The sequence below is a fragment of the Ciconia boyciana genome, chromosome 7, assembly GCF_034638445.1.
Source record: "Ciconia boyciana chromosome 7, ASM3463844v1, whole genome shotgun sequence".
NCBI classification, from domain to species: Eukaryota; Metazoa; Chordata; class Aves; order Ciconiiformes; family Ciconiidae; genus Ciconia; species Ciconia boyciana.
In genome coordinates, this window is record NC_132940.1 from 28,357,707 (window position 1) to 28,379,790 (window position 22,084).

Genomic DNA, 22,084 nt, shown 5'->3' on the forward strand with positions numbered 1-22,084 from the left:
CCACCTCAGTACAGTGATTTGTGCCGTGCGGTAAATGCAGCTGTCTGCAATTCACTGTAAGCACTTTTACACTTCACACACACATATATATATACAGACACACTGAGGGCCATCACAACAGGCCACCCAGGGAAGTGGTGGAGTCACCATCCCTGGAGGTATTAAAAGATGTGTAGATGTGGTGCTTAGGGACATGGCTTAGCAGTGGACATGGCAGTGTAAGGTTAGTGGTTGGACTCGATCATCTTAAAGTTCTTTTGCAACCTAAACGATTGTATGATTCTAGAAGTTTCTACCAGCTTAATGAGAGCAAAGATCTGTGTATACCAGTTTAGTATTGATTACTTCTACATTTCACTATAGAGAAAAATTATTCTTCAGGGTCAAGTAGGGGAAAGGCGCTGCCAGTTGTGGTCTCTGCTGAAACGGGATCCTTGGATGAACACTGAAGGACACTGCACTAAGTGCTGCGCGGTGACAAATATTTGATACTAGGAAATAAGTCGTCCCCTGAGTGACTACTGTCAGTTTAAGTGGACAGCAGCACAATACATCCTGGCATTCAGCATTAAGCCAACCCTGATAAGCCACAGCAAGGCATGAGCTAGACCTGCACTTGAATCTGCGTGCTCTTGCCACGCTGAAGAATATTTGCCCACTCTTCTCCACTGAAAACCTCAGGAGAACAAAGGATCTTTTGAGGGCAATGTTTTAAACCTAAATGCAATGCAGGGTGAAAATTCCATTGTATAAAAGCTGAAGGAGGATATAAAATGCTCAGAGAGAGGTAGACTGGTGCTGCCACTCGTTAGTTCTAGGATATACTGTGTCCCATTCATAAATAATTTTCTGTGAAGCCTGTGTCTGAGTAAGTCCTCTTGTGTGCTGAATTGCAGCAGCCCTGGAGCCAACACCATCCCAAAGCTGTACCAGCTTGCACCAGTTCAGTGCTTGGTACCCTGCACTTACTGAGAGGGTTTGAAAAGCAGAGTGATCTGGGTTGGCTGTTCTTCCAGGAACAGCAGCCTGGGGCCACCTGTCCCAGAGGTGGATCTCACTAGCCCACTGGGGTTTTCTGCTCCAGGACTATGTTTGTCACCGGCAGTGCCAGCTGACAGCAGGCACACTGGTTGTGAGTGACAGCCTCGGTCAACACACACAAACACCCCGCTCCTGGGGGCTGTCCCATCTGCATGGGGCTGACTGGAGTTGAGGTCTCTGGCTGAGCATTGCACTTCCCATCAGCCTTGCTCAAGCTTGGTCCTTGGAGAAGCCACCAGGTCCATGCAGAGGAAAGGCTGTGTGAAACTTGGCCCATATTAAACTGAGCTTGCATACTCCTGGCTTACCAGCAATGCTGTGTTCGACAGGGTGAAACCAGAGCAAACCAGCCCTCCCCATGTGGCTCTTCACTGACGTTTGCATTGCCACTCACTTCTTCAAAAACTGCATGAGAACCAGTATGGGTGGTGCAGATGAGCAAGGTCTGGAAGCATCTGAAGTTTACTTGGTGCAGCAGAAACCAGGGGACCCAAGCCTTGTCCACCCACTCCCACTTGCACATGGTCTCCCTGCAGAGCAGCAATCGTACTGATGCCTGCAAAGAGGTCCTTAAAGGTTCCTCACGTTTGGCTGCCGAGTGAGCCAAGAGCAGCTGGTAAATCAGCAACACCACCGAGCTGGGGTAGTAGACAGAAATCCAGATTGAGGAAAGCCCATTGCTCATAGCAATTCACAAATGAAAAGCAAACTGGTTTCTGTTTTTTTAAAATTTATTTATTCCTGAAAGTGTACAACTAGAATATAAAAATATTCCTTGGTGAAAGCAAAACAGAAAAGGGTAGGAAATGAATGCCAAGTGAAAAACATTTGCATGTTCCAGGGGAAGAAGCCTCCAGAGACAGAGCTTGGAGACTCCTCAAGCTTGGAAGTTAAGGTCATATTTCTATTTTACAGAAATTTCCTATAGCAGATCCATAAGTTACCTCATTGTGACTCATAACTCGGTGGAATGGGTTTCTAGTTTGTTCTCTTTGAGAACCCAATTACTTCAAGTGCATCACACCAGTAAATGAAATCAGTGTGCTGCTTTATTTATTATTAGGCATTTGTTTTTCCTTATGGTGACTGTATTATAGCTGCCACAAATATGCAAACCAGATGAATTAAAGCAGCACACTTTCTTGAACATTTCCAATCTCTCTAAGCCTTGGTACTTTGCATGTTCTCCAACACCTGGATTTTTCTGACTAATGTACGTCTTCCATTTGCTGGGAAAATATTGAATGCAATTAGTACTTCTATGCACAGCCTCAAAGCATGCCATGCATAGCAGCTGAGCACTCTAAAAGAGCCCAGTGCTTGGCAGAAGAACTAGAAATCCGAAAGATAAAAGGGAGATTTACGCACACTCCCACCAAGGCCTGCTGCAGAATTTAATTGGCAAGGTTAGCAATAAAGGGGCTGCAGAGAGAACCACTAAGGTTATGGCCCCAGCGCAAGTCACAAAGCAGTAACAAGTTATGATTCCCAGGCTTAAAAATTAGAAATTACATTTGGTTCCTCACCTTGCACTCCCCCATGCCAAGCTGCAGAATGCGTTCTGATCAAGTCAGTCTATTCCTTTGCTCTTCTCAGTCCAGCTTTATCTCTTCAAGGGGAGATACAAATCACTCCATCCAACCCTTCTGCAATTTCATCCAGCCTCTGCCTGCACTCTTCCTGCAGCTGCTTCAGCTCTCTCTCCAGGCTGGCCTCTCTCATCTGCAGTTCTCTGATCACCTCTGTAGCACTGACAGCTGAAACAGGCTCCTTGGATACAGACCTACTGAAGCCCGTTTTGCTGGCAGGATGTTTGCTTCTGAACACCAGTCTGCCCGAACCATGCATTTTATTTTTTTTTGGAGCACAAAGGTGTGCAAGATCTAGCAGTTTTAGTTCAACGCTTTCCTGTATCTTTCTAGCAGTGGCAGAGAACCACTCCTTCTGTAGTTCTTCCTGTCTTGTTTTCACCTGTAGAGAGAAGACAAAAAAAAAAGGGAAAAAAAAAAAAGAGTATGGTAGATTTCTGTGAAAAAATCCTCCCGCCAGGAAACAACATAAAATGTCATGTTTGGACTAGGATGTACCAAAGAGAAGAAAGCCAACTGTGAGTGTAAACCTAAGTGCATGGCACTGAAAACTGAATTACGCTAACACGTGCTTTCTATCAGGTAGCAGCCTCAGTGACCAAAACGCTGCCTGAAGTAATTTGTTTGCAGATTCACAGTCTACCAGCCCTTCCACTGATGACTAATACACAAGGGCTCTGCACGCTTCCCTCTTACCGAGGAGTGGGTGGTTTGACTTCAGAGCAAAACACACAGAGCAAAACACACAGAGCAAAAAGGGAGACCCAGCAGAGTGACCTTCATCACCGTTGTGCTTTAAGCCACCACATTGTCATAACAGGTTAATTGCCTCATGACTAACAGTATTAATTCAGTTTGCAAATGCGTTCTGTACTTGGCAATGCTAAAAAGTAGGGATGACAACTGTAAGCTAGAAATTCCTTAATTCTCAATTCTCATTATGGGGTAACAAATAGGAAAAGGAAAATAATGGAGCAGAGACAAAAAAGTAGAGGCTAAGACCAAAATGAATACCAGGCAGCACACTTTCACTGAAGATAGGCCAAACAAAGCTTTTCTTGTGGCAGAATCACAGTCTGGATGATAAAAGCAATTGTACATACTGGGATTTCTCCAAAGTATTTGATTTAATGTTCTCTAACAATTTGATTTGAAGAACTTGCAAGATGGTAATTGCCTTGCCAATTTTACTAGTGGATTAAACATTAATTCAGTGACTCATCTCAAAATGTTGTTGTCAGTGGGGAAACATCCATAAGAAGAGGTACCCTGCTAAGGCCTTCAGGGAAACCGTTTTTGGTCCAATGGCATTTTCTGCTACGGCAACAAGCTGCCAAATCAGCTCAGCCAAAAAGCAGCAAAGTTTCAGAAAAGCGATGCTGCCTCTGCAACCCGCGCGAGACCCAGAGCTCTCCTGGAATTTGTGCGCAATTCTGGAGTTCGTGCTTCAAAAAAGACAGGGAAACAGAGAGTAAGATTCAAAGACAGGTGACCCAATGACTCAGCCCAGAAAACAAGCCTTATAGTGTGAAACATCAAGAGCTCAAACTATTCCATTCATAGACACAGATATATAATTTGTTTTAGATCCTAAAAGAAAGTGGAAAATAAAGTGGTGAGAGACCAGACTTTGCTGACAAAGCCATAAGATCCAATGGATGAAAACTTGAGTTAGATATTCAGCTTCAGAATAAGACATTGTTTCCTACTGTGAGGATAATGAACCATGAAATGCTTCATTGCTGCTCCAGGGATGAATCCTTTGGCCAAAGCTCAGCTCAGGTCAAGCTCAGTGCTAATGACACCCTCTTACAGCCTTGAAGCTGCTCTGCAACTTCTCCCTTCCCTGGCCACGGGTGAAGCTGAACAGCTCCTTGGGGTTTTAAATCTGCAGATCTGCATTAAGATAGTGGTATCTCACATATTAGGGCTTTCACAAGTTCCCTGTAAAGTCAGGGATATTTTGGCATCTCTCTGAAGCACTAGAGATTGGTCAGAGCTCAAAGCAGCACTAGCTGCAAGGACAAGAGTCCTAAGGTAGCAAAGCCCCCCCTGCCTTTACCACTGCCAAGCTACAACTGCTCAGGGTCAAACCAGCTGCCATATCTGCAGACAAAAGGATTTTTTCCATATCAGTAGGGAAGGTTTCACTACTGAAACAAATTCAGACATACAGGGGATCAGACTACGTTCTCTTACAGTGCGAAACACTGCAGGCACAAGGGCTGCAGTGACAGTTAAATTTTCCCACTGACACCAACTTCACCAGGGCTTCACTCACTTATCCCACGTCTTTCATCAGAGTATCTTCATGAGTTTTGCAGCTAAGTAATTAAACCTCTCCACAGTCTTCTGATGCGTTATTCTCCCTGCCACAGCCCCGCGCAAAAAAGATTAAGAAAATCAATCGATCAGAAAAGGAGTAAATTTCTCTGAATTTTTCCTAACACATCACAGGCTTTATCGATGCAGAACCATCTGCTAAAGGAGATGTCTGTTGATTAAGGCATTTGAATAGAGAGTTGAAGCCAAGAGAAGTCTATCTTTGCCCTTGTCTAAGAACCAAGGGTCCCTCTTTATCATAATTGCCATGGAATCTCAGGACTTCTCTTGCTGTTGACTAAAAGAATATCTCAGGTCCAATTCTCTAACACCACTTTAGAAGAAACAAAACTGAAAAAATAAATTCAATGTTATCTGGTCTCCCTACTGCCAATGAATAAATGGAAAATTATGTTTGCACAAAGTAGATTTAACACTGGAATCCAGGATGGGAAAAATTTCCTGTTACTTACAAAGAACAAAATCACTCAGCAAACAGAGCCCACAAAATGTTATTTATTTTTCTGCATTAAACTCAGGCAGAACACTAGTAGGGCTGTATAAAAGGATTCCTAATGAAACACATAGCTTTTCATACTCTCCACCAGCCAAAACTGGAGAATTTTATTATCCATTGTGCAAGGCACATGATGGAAGAGCATGCTCCTCTCAGCACTAAGTGCATTGAGTTCTAACTCATAGCAATAGCAGGAATAGGGATTACTATACTGAAGCAGGAGCAGCTGTAAGGACAAGGACAACAGCCTTACAGTTAGGCAGTCAGGGAAGCAGAAATACAACAGATTCTGACATCTGAATATCAGAAGGGCACTGCACATGTTATCGTCTGTAAAGAGGACCAATATTTCCTGGGACTACGTCAGATAAATTTAATAGGGGAAATTTTCAAAATAATGAACAAGAAGTAAGAGAACAAGTTTAGCAAAGCAGTATTTATTTCATATCAGCACAATCTGAAGTTGGAAAGCTAGCTCAACTTCTTTTTTGCACTGTTCTTCCTGGTAAGCTCTGCAACCATATGTATGTCCACAAATACTCTTGTTGCTGTTTGTAGATTTCAATGGCTAGAAATCTCTGAGGGTTACCTCCAAGTCATATTCTTTACTCTTCACATCCTGAACGCTTGTGAAAATACTCAATAGCGTCCTCCTGTATGGTTAATTGACGCTCTTCAACAGCCTGCTGTCTCCCATTAGTCAGCACATAATGATTATTCTACACTGCGAAACAATCTCAGCAGACCACTTTTTATTAAACAAACATACTGTAAAAGATTAGGAGCCTCAGCGTTTTGTGTCTGCCTGTCTCTATCCCACAGCTCTGCCTTTCAGTCTCAATCTACCAGCTGGAAGTTGAATTCCCAATTAGGTATGTAGTGCTGTCTGACAACTGCTGCACATCCTCTCCGAATAAATACAACAACATGATAATCATCCTTTCCACTTCTACAGAACCAACCTCATCCCAAAGGGACCCGGTGCATTTTGAGAAAAGCCATGCCAAACGTAGAGGGAATCAGCTGATGAGGAATCAGCGTCTTCAAACTGACACATATCCCACTCTGCAGCACGTACTGATGTGGTTAGCTGTTCACAACAGCACAACAGAGCAGTCACTCACAGACACTGTCACTGAGCCCATAGAAGTGTGCTGTCCCTCTGCGCACTCCAGGGTCAGCGTACCCTACCAGGTTTCACACTCCCAAGACCATGATAAGCTAGCAGGAACCTCTCATGACACGCAAGTGTCCTCACCAGCCCTATGATGGATGCAGACGGACAGATGCCATGAGTGTACACTGAGGCAAGTACTCCTGCTGGGTTCCTTCTAGCTCTTTGCTTCACCATGCCACCGACCACTGCTTGGGACAGGATAGTGGCCAAACTGCCCCGAGTGCTCTAGATGGTTTCCTTTAAAATAACTTAAAGTCTTCCAAAAGGCAACTGTAGGTTTTCAAAATGTATTAAAAACTAAGGATAGTTTATACTGGATAACTAAGTTATAGTTTATACTGGAAAACTAAGGATAGTATATACTGCAGATAGGAGTATTGCATCTTAGATGATATAGACTGAAAAGGGACTGAAGTGACAGACGGCCTGTGCTGCCCTTCCCAAACCTGGCACAGTGCAAAGGGTTGCAGTGTTCACAGACACTGCTGGCAGATTCACACACAGGCGTATGCAAAGGAATAAGCACGAGAATAAAACAGATCACTTCAACATCAGCCAGAGGGTGGGCAGAGACAGGCAGCCTCTAGTTCCTGATGTGGTGGAATTGAGCCAGGCGGGACATCCATCTAGCGTAGAAAGGATTTCCCATCTCCCCAGGGACAGCGCCATGACTGATGCTGCATTTCCAAAAACGTTCAGGCTGAGGTCTTATTGAGGAAAACGGCCAAGCCAAAACAGAAAAGGGTGGGCCCAGTCCAGAGTTGGAAAGGGGCAGCGAGGTGAGGCACATCCAGAAAACAGGCTGAGCAGGCAGCTTGGCTCAGTCCCCACCATGGTGGATTAACTTATGCGCTGATGCACAGGAGAGGCTTCAAGCCTGCAGACACCTACACACATGATTAACTTCCCCAGCACTTCCTCATCCCTACCTTCTCTGAAATTTCTTCTAACCTAAGATACTACTGGCTGTCCTTTTCATCCAGACAGCTCTCTCAGCTATTTTCAGTCCTGGGAATCTTCTGTCTTTGAATAAATTTTATAGCGATGAGTTCAGCAGGCAAATCATCAAAAAGGTAATGTGTCACACATTTTAAATAAGCTGCCTTCCAGTTTCTTTGGATGTCCCACTGTTTTGAGGCCAGAACAGTAATACCCAAATTCACCTTCTCTGGACATGTGCTAACTTGTCATGTGGACGGTCCCAGTCTTTCAGTTGCCCATCTTGTAGAGGTCTACTTCTATCAACTGCTTAGATGACCCACACATTTAGCTCATTTGATCTCTCCTCAAAGAGGAGACCTTCCAGCCCTTCGCAATTACTGCTGTGGTTTCCTCAGCTCCCTCACATTTGCCTGCACCTTGCTGGTAACAAGCTTCCCAGAGCTTTGTGTTTCAATCCACATGGTGCAAACATCCCCAAGAGGCTGATCTGTCTCAGGTTTTAACAGCTCACTAATGAAAAGTGCAATAAAAATTATGCACAAAATTGTTCTTTTTCTGCTAAGAAGCAAGCTGGATGTGAACTTATTTGGAGAGAATTTTACCAACATGCAAGACATCCCAAAGAGATGCTAAGAGATCTAGATAACCACATCACGTTATTTAAATCGTTTCCAGTAATGACCTAACAGAAGTGACAATCTTCCAAATGCTGGAAGTTAACATTTCAGCTTTTTAAAACTTCACATAGCAACCTGAAAGCTTCAGAAAGCAAATGAACACTCTGCCTCTCAGTTACATACTTGAAGGAAGCCACTAGCTAGAGATGAAGTTTAAAATGCAGCAGCAATGAAAGGTCCAAACACCTATTTCAAGGAAGAGAGTGGGGGGAGGCATAAGAGCATTTCCCTTTTACAATCACATTGTTGCCAGCTTCGAGGAAGGAGCAGCAAACCAAATTGTTGGAGCTCCTTTTGAAATGGATGATAAAGACCAGAACCATGTCATTACTTTTAAATCACAATCTCTTCAAATTATTCTAGAAGTTTTGCAGAAATGGCTACAATAACAGTATTGTTCAGAAAAACAAACTGCACAAGCCTAGAAATGGCACATTTTCTGCCTCCAGTCCTATCTGTCCATTCATTCTCTCTTGTATTTCTCTTATGAATAGGGAGAAGACCTCATATGCATACAGCATGAAATACAAATTATTCTTGCCATTCTGTACAGCTGCTACAAACCATGATGCCCGCCTTTGCTGGAAAACACAGTGCAACCTGCTCCTTTGTCCTCCGAATCACAAGGAACAAACAGAAAAATCTCAGATCTTGTCTTTTTGGGTTGGGGAGTGAAAGGAAATTAGGAAATATGAACGGATGCAATACCCAAGCCACCAAGTCATACTGCCTTTGCTATCAGGGCATAATCACCCAACACTTTTCATAAACTCATCTAGTTCCTCTGAAAACACCAAACAGCATTTGACTTGCAGAATTTTTTATTCCTAAAGGAAACTCATTTCTGAGCTTTATTTTAAAACTATCCTGTCTAAGATGGCCCCCTGCACCTGGGGAGTTGAAAAGGCTGAAGTGAAATATTACATGCTTGGAAATACAGGATTAGTGAGAGGCCCATTTGCAGGAATAGAAAAGACCTGCCAGGCCAGCTGGTGCGCTCACCTGCCTGGCCCCGAACAGCTCCCCAGCACATTGCAATATCCCAAGCACTGGCACTGAGAGGCGTTCCCAAGGTTAGAGGAGCTGCCCAGAGCTCTCAGTCTCCATGTATACTGAGCAGACTCCCATTCAACAGACAAGCATCAATTATAGATAAAGATCTATAAGTAAAAAATGAAAGCGGGATAAGCACAGAGATGCTGGCATTGCTCAGAGACTGCCGGCATGGATGCTGCGCAGAAATCCTGACAGCTGAGCGCTGGAAACCGGGTGTGGCAAATTAAGGCTAGTTTAGGAGTTTCCAGTTTCCAGACTGGAATCCAGATCAGTCCAGAGGCTGAACCTTGCAAACACTTGTCTTTAATCAGTACAAGCCTGAATAACACTTTATAAATGATCATTATTTATACCTTTTGCTGTCTTACAGTTTATGTCTAGTGTTTATTCCACCACCACCCCCTCCCACCCCCTGAGAAAAATCTTGCAGAACTGCAAGCCCAGCTGACAGTCTATCTGGGATACACAAAACAGGATAGAGATGGATTTGTAGACTACTTTTAAGAAAGCCCTCCTTGTGAGCACTGAAAAAACAGCACCAAGTACAAAAGGAAAGAGAGCAAAAGGAAATAATACACAAAAGTATCAATAACATAGAAGGGGGAAGAGCAGAGTCCGCTATAAGCATAGCAGAACGATGTGGAAGTATTAAATAAAAGTGAAATACAATAAAAATAGTCACAGGGATCCCACAATTCCCACCCACAACCTCTTTGTGCTCCTATACAAGAATTTCCTGGCTATACAATACGCATTCTGCACCTTGCTGCACACAGAGCAGCACTGAAAAACAAGCACCATGGTCTGTCTGTGAAAGAAGACGCCCAGAATTCATCTCAAACATCATTAGAGATAGCAAGAACTGAACAAGCCAACACCGTTGCTCTCCATGTTTGTCACTGTTTTCTGTACAGAACAGTTATGAATAACCCAAGTGTTCTGCGTGCTTGTGTGTCCCCAAAGGCATAAAAATAAAACCTTTTTCACGCCTAAGTAGGGTGAGGGCTTCTAGGGGGCCGGTTTCTTTTAACAAAAATGTTTGCTTTTTTTTTTTTTGAACAATCATGGTTAAGTGTATGACAAATGCTTTCCTTCTTTAGCTAGAGACAGTGACCCATTCAGCCTCAGAGAAGCAGAGAAAGGCACCATTTCAAGGGATGCTGTGAATGCATTAAGTGATGGAAAATCAAATTCTGCAGCTCCTACTTCTGGGAAAAGTTACAGAGCAGGGGGGGACAGGACCCTGCAGAGCCTACGAAGTTCAAACATTTGCTGAGCAGTGACTTCCAAGAAAATCAGACCCCCAGCCTTCAGAAAAACATCTAAAGGCATTTGCTGCTTACAAAAAAAAACCCCAAACCACAAGTTAAAGCAAAACCAATATCTGCAATCAGCTGTTCTGGAAACATTACAACTGAGTAAGCAGGTGTTTTACTGTAAAAAAACCCAACCTACTCTAATTTCAAATTCATCTCTTATAGTAACTTGCCCAAATGTAATTTCAAACCTCTAAGAAAGTTACAGAGCTAGTACTGCAGCTCTATAAAACTTGTCTCATTGAATCAAGCTTCTTTGCTGTAAGCTTTCAAGGTTTTTAATTTTCTGCAGCAATTTCTACACACTGAAGAGTAACCAGTTAAAAACGCTGGAAACCATCATTTTCTATTTTAATAGCTGAACACTTCCCACACTGTCCTGCCTAAATGAGGTTTGTTTCTTCTTGTGAGATCCTTGATTGTACACAGAGACTTTATGTTCTTCTAAAATGGCCCATTTAATACCAGTGCTCATGCATTTATGGATTTAAAGTCATAATAAACTGTTTGATTAGTCTAACCTACCACAAAGCACAGGCTACAGTATCTCACCTAGTAATTTCTGCAATGTTCTACTACATTTTGGTAAGCTACAGGGTCTCTTCTAGAAACATATACTTTTGGTTTTTTAAACACAGGCTCCAGCATATCAAGAAACTACCCTATCACTGTGTTATATCAGCAATGAAACACATTTATGGTCAAAAATATGCCCCTTTTCAGTGAGTTCCGCCTCAGCCACTGGGTCTTCTTAAACCATCTTTCATCTAAAGTCTTATACCCTCAGAACTCCGCTTCTGTCTAAGAACTTGCAGAACATGATCCAGCTATAACTTTGCCTTGGTTAAATCACACTCTTCACACCTCTCAGAAAGACAGACCGAATAATTCCTTTACTACCCCTCCTTTAATCCTTTCCAACCTTTCAACCATTTTCCGATTATGATGGTGGTATAAGTGGGGCCAACACATTTCCTTAAGCTCTGAATTGTGATCTGTATCTTATCCATCATTTAACGACCAGTAGCAGATAGCAACACTTAGTTGTCAACAACCTAACAACTTTTCCACGACCCATTACCATTACCTTCTATTTCATAAGGCCATGAAATGAAAAGGTTTGCACATATCCAAAACATGATGCTGTAGGCAGATCAAACTGGTCTGAGGTACATGCATGGGTATTTTTTACTAAACCCAAACCCAAGCAACAGTAAGAAACTCAAATAATTTCTTTTGGCTTAACAATAATTATAACAGCTAAAGTAAAATTTCACCTGAACATAATTACTAATTTCTAACACTCATTATTAGTTCAGCAAGGGGAAAAATCTTAAGCCTTTGGAATTGGTGGCAAATAATTGAAAGGGGTGATCCCAAAGTAATATTAATGGGGGCATTATTTGTACTATAAACTATGAAGACATTTTAGAAGGGTTGTAAAGCTGAGCTATAGCAACTGACAGAAGATGTAATTATACAAGCAGCTGCATTCCAAAATTTGCCTGAATTTGCAATTTCCTGCAATTAGAGAGGAACGTATGCATCTCCATCTTATGTATTTTAAGCAAAACATTCACTATTCAAATGCTAGCTCCCAGGCCCACCTATTGTCATTCCAAAACAAATTGACAGGGAAGCCACAGAGGGGCAAAGCACCTATTTTATCTAGCAATAGAAGGCCATCTTTTAACTGGGGGAAGAGTCCTCTGAGGAGAAACTAAAAATATACTTTTAATACCAGGAATGCACATAGCTGCATCCGACGAGAACAGCTACCACGATCCGGCAGGGCACTGCTGCTCTGTGCTTCCTTTTATTATACACTGAATACTGCAGAGCACTTCGTAAGCTTTCATAACGACATCCACGCTGTTATCCAACAGAAAGCTTTCCCATGGTGAGGAAGCACAGTAATGGAAAGTTAGAAGTTAATTAAAGCATTTGAATGAGATAATTTCATAAAGAGGAGTGACCTGACCTTATCTGAATTGATCACATGTTTTTGTTGGTTTTGTTTGGTTTGGGGAGTTTTTGCTTTGTTTTTGTTTTTGTTTTGTTTTTTTTAAGATAATCAAATGGATCTGTATTTAGACTCATGTATCTAAATACCACACTGATAGGAGTCAGAAAAGTCAGTTTAGCTTAAGATAAAGGAAAAGGATATAGGATTAAGAAAACAGGAAAAGCACAACGTTAAGATTTTTCAGGGTCTTTACCAGAAAAATGCAAAGTATACCTCCAAATATCAATACGAAACACAAAAGCACACGACTGATAAAAGCATTGCCTGTTTGCTGAGCCTACAAATATCTATCACACAGGCAAAGCAAAGGGAAATTAATCCTCTTAGGCCTAAAAGCAACTGAACTCTGTGACTGCTGTGCAGTGAGCCCATGTAAGCAGACTTGCTTACAGTAAGGGCTTCACCCAGCTCTCCTCCTGTGACAGAGCTGCACTGGATCCTACCCTTGAAGAGATGCACAAAGAGGCAGTTGCTTCAAGGACAGCCTGAGGGTTGGATTGCTAAAGGACATACCTGAGGCAAACAGCCCAGAATGAAGGCAGCTATGCTGAAAGGCTCATGAGATACATCCCTCTTCCACAAAGCTACAAAAAAGTTTCCTGTTGTATGGATGTTTGCTGAACTCTCTGTTCCTGAGTTTTTGGCATGAGTAATTTGCTTTTCCAGTGGTTAAATTTTGAGGAGAACAACTGAACTCAAAGAAAAAAAAAAAAGATGGGAGTCAAAAATGTAATGTGATTATTCTATTGCAGAAACTCTGTGGGCAGAACCAGCCAGGGACAAATCTTAAAATAATAAATGGTCTTCAAAGAAATCAGCAATTTCTGCATCACCTCTGTTCAGCTAAAGAGGATACCAGCGATGCCAGCACAAAAAGAGCAGACATGAAGCATCAGCAAGAACATACAAGATGGCCAGAATCACTGTGCTCGGAAGCCAAGAGCTCTCATCTAAACATCTTCAGCTGCTTCCCGAGAAGATGTGCAAGCCCACCACCTGGTATGGTCCCGCTGCTCTCAGGAACATGGGACAGCACCCGGCAGGAGCATCAAAACTGAGGATTCTTTACCATCGACTTGTGAAAGTCCCATATGCCGTACAATTCTGAATGCGCACCACAGGGAATAAGAGATAAACACCTATTTCCTTGTCCAAATTATAGATCTTTAGCATTTTACAGTAATAAAAAAAAAATCCATTCTAACAGCCCAGCCTTTTATAATGCATTTCTTTTTAACTACAGTTTTATCTCTAGAATTTTCAAAATCCTTGAATTCAATTAGAAGATCACACAAATTAATGTAGTAATAGGCACATACTGAAAATATATGATATGAAAACCAGAGTATGTCAATGTAAGTAATTTAGACACTTGCAAAAAGGCTGCAGCGCTACTTTGAAAAAGACCCTGACAACTACAAATTACAAAGGAAGGCAACAGACAAGTATTGCTTCGTATAATAAATTGCTCACTTATTTTTCAATTTGTTCTTCCAAACTTTTATCTTGGGCAGCAGAGACAAACACTGATGATATGAGATATCATCTTCAGATCTAAGTGACTTGCAGAGGCTTGGAGGGCCCCACTTTGTTTTAAGTAGAGCTTTATCACTGTGCAACATGAAAAGTAGCCACTTTAGAAGCAGAGTGCTGCTTGTGACTTGCACTTCTGTGTATTATCCTGCTTTGAGAGAACAGGATGCGAAACAAATTCAAGCAATGTAGTCCCTGTATATACAGACAAAAAAACCACTCCTAAAATACACAGATGAGCGGAAGGTATTACCACCTAGTCATACAAATTTTCAGAAAAGGGTCTTTCTTATGCAAAAATTACAGGGGGGGGACGGGGGGACAGACACGGACGACAAAATCAACAAAAAAGCCAAAACCCCATGACTTTTAGGGAGTTTCTTCACCCCCAAACCGGTTTGGTTTTCAGTTAGAAAATACTCCCTTGTCCCCTCCAGGGGCTTTGCATGACCACTGCAGAACCTCCACCAGCACCCAGCCCTGCAGGCTTCTCTCTGCTTTTGGGGGAAGCAGGAACAGTGTGTCCAGAGCAGCAAAGGTCACTCCAGCAACCCAGCCTATCCACAGCTATGGTGTGAGGCAAATGAACTTTAACTCCCAGGTGGAGCTTTGTCTCATAAAACATTTGCAGAGTTTCAGTGAAAAAGCAGACATTTTCTAAAACTGCTACTCTGAAAATGCAGTTTCTCTTATTAGCTCACAGTTTTGATGGTGAGTAGCAGCTGCAGGTGGATGTGAAGCTGCTTGAATGGCCATCATGACTTTTGTAGCAGTCAAAGGCTGAATCCTACAGCTAACCTGTAAAGGGAAAAATAAAACAGCTCTTACGTTTTTGAGAGAGCTGATAAGATGAAGAGTTAAAATAGTGAGTTCTGAGCTCAGAAGTGGACTAAAGCTTCACTTAGATGCATTTCTGGCTGGGAAGAAGAGATGTGACAATATTAAATTACAGATTTACTTTTATGTCAGCTCTTCTACAAGCAGAAGGGACAAAGACACAGAAATGAGTTGGATAATTTTTTCTCTTGTGATCAAGTACCCTTGATTTCAGGGCAGATGACTGCGAGAACCAAGGCCAAGGTTTTAAGAAAAAAAAGGAAACTTAAAGTTAAGCTTTGAATGCATGAATGCAAACAGTCCTTCCAAAAGCACCTCTGTTAACTCACCTAAAAACCAAGCAGTATTGCAAAGCACGCAACACTTGTTACTCCTGCTGGCGGAGGAGGAACCCATCCCGCCAGTCTGCCCAGAGCTGTAAAGCAAGCCAGATACCTCCTGGAAGTTACTGTCCCCAAAACCCACTCTGAAAGTTCAGTAAAACACTAATAGTGTTTCAGGTAGAGCTGCTCTAAAATACAGCCACTGGCTACGCTGTTTAATATGGCCTCTGTAAGCCGGAATTAGCTACGTTCCCAAGATATTGCCCTTGTGGAGGCCAACATTTTGTTGCAGTGGCTCACCACTTGCAAGAGAGTCTCAAAATCCAGCAACCTTGAGGTCACAGGTACCTCAAATCCCCACCCATCAGCCTCCAAGCTTTTCACATTCAAAAGATAAAGGTGGTGCTGGGACCTGCAATCTTACATACCTTGTGCATTTGAGCCCTACAGGCGTTCCTAGTCTTCGTCCATGTTTTATTGTGTGTTTTAACTGTGAGAACTAAGTACTACACTTATTTCTTAAAAATGCACTAAAACATTTACAGTGGCTACAAAACACATTCTCTCATTGGAATGGGTTTTTTTACAGTTTATTGTTAAATAAAGCTCATCTAAAATTTATTGGAGTATAATTCTTCAGCTGCGTTTACTACATGTTTCATTGCCTTGGCCAGTATCCAACATCTTGGCAAATAATGCGAGTAAGATATTAACAGTGGTTATTGATTATACTTTAACTGATCCTATCACCTGAGCAAACATTCTGCATTTTGACAAAGGAAGAGAAAACAGCATCTTTTGGGAAGCAAGAAAAACTTTTACCCACACTTACTTCAAACCCGGGAGTTCTGCACACAAAACAGGAGACAGCACTCAAGTTTTTAATGTTTCTGTCTTCCCTAAGGAGCTGGAGTCTTTTAGAACATAAGCACCCCATGAAAAATGTCAGGCTGGGTAATTTATTTTCAGTTACAGTTTTTGTGTGTGTTTGAAATCGGTTTGCTGATTTAGCAACTAGTACATAGAGTCTCTCTGTCTCTCACACAGTTCAGCACTCATTCAGCAATCTGCACAGCAAGTTGCATCTGCAAACAAAGAATAAATACTTATCTTTTTCATCTCTTTGTATGCTGCCAGCTTAACATTGACTATTCAAGTCTCACCAACCTGCACAGAGTTCTCAGAAGTGAGCAAGATTCTTTTAAAAATCTCCCAGCTCTCCTTATCTGCAGTAATTTTCCATGTCCACGCCAGCCTTAAACCAGGCTAACTAGGGGCTTCAGGTCTAACACAAATGTTGGATCCTGCTGCTAAGAGGAGAACCAATGCACGGAGACGGCTTCTTTCCTCCTTCCAACACAAAACAGAGCACCCTGCCCTCCAAGAAAAGTCACTTGGATCCCCACCACAGTCTCCATGGGCACTTACAAGATGCAAGCAGCCTCAGATCTGCTAGGAATATTGATGAGTGACAAATAAACAAATGCAAGAAAATACATGAGCAAAAAGTGAATACAAACATTAGGATCTTACTTCCTACCGTTTACAGCAGATCCATGCTTTCTAATAACCTATATCTGCTAATACCATGGCAATTCCATCAGCAGCAAATTCAATCCTACATTTAACTAAAGAAGAACTACACATAAAAGCCATTAGCCTTGTCCCTCCTTGCCATCCTCCTGTCCATGTCCTCCATTGCTCTCTTTGATGGATGTTTCTGTTGATGTCTCTGGGTTTCCTCTCCCTACCCAGGCATCTGGGCCCAGCCAACCATGCATTTCCAAAAGCTGCTCTTGTGGCCTTGCTAGTTCTTCAATTTCTTTTTTCATGAAAAGCTCCACTGACAGCTGCTCGGTGCTCCAGATGGAGGTCTGTAAATACAAAGTGGAACACACAAACGCTCTGGGACCGGGGAATGGGCAGAGGAAGGGAATGTGCTGACTGAAGAAATACATGACACTGAACCATTCCCTACCACTCCTCCACTTTCTGCATCCCAGACAGCATGGATAATTAACTACTTGCTACACTAACATCTTCATGTTAGCAGAAAGCCCAGAGAAGTAGAATAAACAGCAGAAATAGCAAAGATGCAATGTGAACAGTTTGCTTTAAAAAAAAAAAAAAAAAAGAAAAAAGCTTTTGACAAGCCTTCAGAGAGAGCTCAGCTGTCCCTTTGCCACAAGTCCCGGGTTTAAGGCAGCAGAAACACAAGCTGACCCCGCACTGGTGGAGGAGGGAACGCGGCACATCAGGAACCAGTCCAATCCCCACTGTCACCCCTTGCCATTCACACGGTGGAGAAAGTAACAAGACTTTATATTTCCCTCACCTACATACATACACTGCAGGTGCCTTTATTTTCATGCAGGTTAGTTGCACACACAGCACAGCCACCAAGCACTAGCAGTGGCTACTAGGGTACCCACAGCTCCTCATCACCCCCTCCAATTCATTACAAGGCTTCCAGAAAAACTTTGGAAGTGCACTTGTTTGAGTAGATAAAATTCAACTCAATCTTGGTAAGAAAAACAAAAAAACCCAAGCAAAACCAGAAGGATGTAGGACTATGTTTCAGCATCAGCCTCTGGATCTGCGTCCCTACTTCAAATAGTGAAGCCTTAAATCAAAGTGCATCAAAAAACATTCAGTCTTTTATAAATATAAGATCCTTAGAAAAAAAATTCTTTTTATTAGAATCTACAAGGTCTCCAGCAGTGTGCTGTGATGAGCTGGCAGTGGCAAAAAGTTTGAGTGAATCAGAGGACTCAGGATGGAGTGAAAGCCTCTCTGCATTTCAGCCCCTGCCATCGCCACTTGATGGGGTGTCCCAGGTCATTCCTGCCACCACTGCTGACCACCCCTGCACCTCCTCTCTCCCCAGCAAGAGAAAACAAAAAGTTTGTCTCCCATACAGCCCCTCCCCAACACACTATGAATCCAAAGGGTGTCTCTTCTGAAATGGGCAGCCCTGCATCCTCCCATCCCTAGCAAGGCTGCGGATGCAACAGTTTGGGAAGGTTAGAGGTTACTGAATTGAAGGGGAGGTGACCGATCAGGAGAAAAATACAGAAACAAAGACAAAACACAGGTTTCAGTGTGCTCTTCCACTGTCATTAAGGAAGACTGATGCAGGCCAGGGATTACAACCTCTTAGGTACTCAGGCACAATGTGAGCCAACATGCAAGCACAGCCACCAGTATTTCTGGAGAGGACTCTAGTGGAGGGAGCGTGTTCAAGCTCAGATTAATGACTCTTAAGTCTTTCCAAGCCATGCTTCAGAGGCATATGCATGAGCAAGCTCCATCCCATCATATCGCTATCTCAAAGGAGTCTGGCTTGCTTTTAAATGCTAGTGAACACAGAGGATCCCAAGATACGATATCCCAAGTTTCAACAAAAGCTCAGTATGGTATGAGCATTTATGTGATGAAAACTGAAATGATCACCATTTGGAGTCAAATACTCTGCGTTCCAGTTTGTGGATGCCAAATGTTTAACACAGACTGAAATCAAATCCCCCTCTCAAACAGAGAAGTAGATAACATGAAATATTCAGAAAGGAAAAAGCAAACAAACAAGTTCTCTTCTGGAATTAGGAAATTTCATCTTTTACAGTTAAGTTTGTTTCTAAGAAGAGAAACATCTTTAAAGCTTAACCATTTCACTCAACTTTTTGATCATTTACAAATCCCCAAAATGTCACCAAAGAAATGACGATTATTTGCCCAGTACTGCATGAAAAAGAACAAAGCTAACAATGAGAAAGCCACGTATGCAGATCACACATATCTCATATGCCTTTTCTCCTCCAAGATACTGAACACATTGCTGCCTAGAGATGGATATCAGTTAAAATGTCATATTAATCAGGGTTTCACGAATCACCCAAATCCCATGGCAACATTCAGATGTCTTCTAGTGAATGTCCCTGAAAGGGGAAATGGTTTCAGGACATTCAGGGAATGTCCCTGAAAGGGGAAATGGTTTCAGGGTCACATAACCAAAGAAAGAGCTGGGGGGCAGGCAGAAACAAACAAAAGAAAATAAGGAAACAAAGAAGAACCAAAAGAAAATAAGGAAAATAAGTTCCTTAATTTTAAAATATTTAAGATTGATAGTTTTAACTACCAAGAATCACAGTGTGCAAATGATCAAACTTGCAACAAATAGACACATCGCCCCTGAAACCACATCCTGAATAATAAGCAGTTGTGTTCAGTGGTGCAAACCAGACATCGTGGCATACCAATGACTTTACACACCTGAAATACCTCTACATAGTCCAAAATAAATAAATCAATTACAGGCTTGCATAAGTGAGAGAGACTTCAACAGGTTTTCAAGCCAAATCCACAGTCTTAGAGCAGGTCAAACTCCTCTTCATTCATTCCTCACAGATATTTGCATAACCTGGTTTGTGAAGGGTCCAAGAACAGAGACTTCACAGCTCACCAGACAACCTACTCCAACATTTCTCTGCCCTGGGCATTAGGAATTTTTTTCCTTAGTATCTAATCAGAATCTCTGTGTTGCAATTTACACACAGTCTTGTCCGAGTCACTGAGGACATGGGGAAAAAATAAAAATAAAAATCTTTCCACCACAGAAAACTTCTTCATATTCAAAGAATCATACATCTCACCTTAGTCTTTCCTTTAACATAAAGACCTTCAAAGATCTTACGTTCCAGACTTACAATTATTTTCATTTTTCTCTTTTGGACTCTCCCCAATTTCTCTCCTGAATTGTGATGCTCAAAACTGGATGTAAAGAAAGGGCAACTGTACCTTGTTATATCAAAGCTCCATCTAACCCAGCACTGTCCCAACAGTCTTCAGTAGCAAATAGCTAGGGAATAAGTTTAGGACTAGACAAATATGTAACAATACATCACTGGAAGATACAGCTTCCGAAACTCCAGCAGTTTGCGGCTGAAGGACTTTCCTGACCAGAGAATACTTTCCATATTTCTTGCTTAACAATGATTTTTTTCTTCATTAATTTGTCCAGTAATTCCCTCTAGGTTCACCCATCATGAGAACCAAGGAGCATCAGAAGAACAGTAAAAAAATGTTTCCTCCTGCTCCAGTGCAATACCCCTCTTCATTCTCTCCTCTTCTACTGCAAGGAGCCCTAACCTAGGTAAATTCCCCTTGCAGAGAAACACTTTCACAACTTGGGTCATCACCATTTCCCCTCCCTGTGCTTTTCAGCTCAACCACATCTTTTTTTTGAGTTAGGACTGGGACCAGAACTGCACGCAGCATTCCAGGAATATTTTAAGTTTTGCTTTCTTCTGCTTTCCTAACAATTCTTAGGATTCAGTTTGCTTTTTTTGACCACTGACATTGCCACAGAACTATCATTTATAACCCTAAGAGCTCATTCACGTGACAGAAAAAACACATGTAAAATTACGGTTTTCCCTTCAGGTGCATTTTGTTAGATTTATCTCCATCCAATTTTATCTGGCATTTTACCACTTCACTACTCAGTACAAGGGCCCTCAACAACCCTTTGCTGTTGTCCTTCACATGTGCTCTCAGTGATTTAGTCTCATCTCAACCTGGGCACCTCGCTATCCACCTGCTTTCCCAGAGCAGTTATACACACGCTGAGCAGCACGGGCCCGTGCGGTTCCACTGGTGACCGCCTCTGCAAACTGATCACAGCCGCCTCCTCTCTGCTTCCTGCTCTGCTGTTTGCTCAAGGGTAAGAGGAAAAAGACAGCCACGTGGGCAGTTTATTTTTGTTGAGAATCTTTTCAGGGACTTTATTAAATGCCACTTGTAAATGCAATTAAACGACAGCAATCCAACCTCCCTTGCCCACACGCTCACTGGTCCCTTCAAAGAGCTCCAACAGATTTTAGATTCATGATTCCTCTGCAAAAACTGCGCTTCCCCAATATATCACGTTTCATCATGTGCCCTCAATTCTTTTCTTCAGAACAGTTTCTACTCAATTGCCTGGCACAGACATCAGGCCTACTGGTAACAACAGACATAATTACTCTGTGGATTATCACGTTTTTCATGAAGTACAAGGTAGCAGGCACAAGAGCTATAATAAACTGTACTGTCCCTCAGCCGGGCATGCTTGGGAGAGCCAAGATAATTTGCCAGATGAGCCAGATGTCTCAGTATCGCAAGATACAAAGTTAAAGATAATGACCACTTTCGCTACCACTATATCTTCTCTTTGTTTGACTAAAAAAATAATACAGAAGGAAAGATTTGATAAGATTATTTCTCCAGGGAAAAGACCGACGTGGGCAGAAACATACAATTAATAGAGGAGTCTGCGTTCAGCAAGCATCCTGGCTGTGGGGAAAAAAGACAGACTACAGGCAGAAAGCATCACATAAGCAGCAACACTATTCAAAGGAAGGGTTGATATAAAGAGGACTGATGGAGAGTCATCTGACCCCCAGCATTCCAAAAAACGCTGTCATGTAGCATAACAAAACAATTCTGTTCCAGGGCACTAGAAGGGGAGGCACTTATGATAAACCATCCTTTTAACAATACACTAAGATACACTCCATTTGTTTCCCACAGTCATAAACTCATATGACATTCACTGAATCTCAGAAACACTAGAACTTGACCAATTTGAATATTTCAAAGTACATTGGTTAATTTTTTTGGACTTCATTTCCAAATTTAAGCATAAAAAAAATTTCACTGTGATTATTATATAATATTTAACATCTTTTAAA

General features: G+C 42.1%; 1 protein-coding gene across 9 annotated transcripts in view; it reads right to left on the minus strand.

Annotated features, from left to right (window-relative positions):
- Window positions 1–1,773: 1,773 nt before the first annotated feature.
- TEDC1 (tubulin epsilon and delta complex 1) overlaps window positions 1,774–22,084 on the minus strand; it is a 78,814-nt gene continuing 58,503 nt past the window's right edge. For all 9 annotated transcript variants that reach the window (XM_072867711.1, XM_072867707.1, XM_072867709.1 and 6 more), the window contains one exon: window positions 1,774–3,012. In XM_072867711.1, coding sequence (XP_072723812.1) covers window positions 2,653–3,012 — 360 coding nt within the window. In that variant the 3' untranslated portion in view covers window positions 1,774–2,652. The remainder of the gene's footprint in view (window positions 3,013–22,084) is intronic.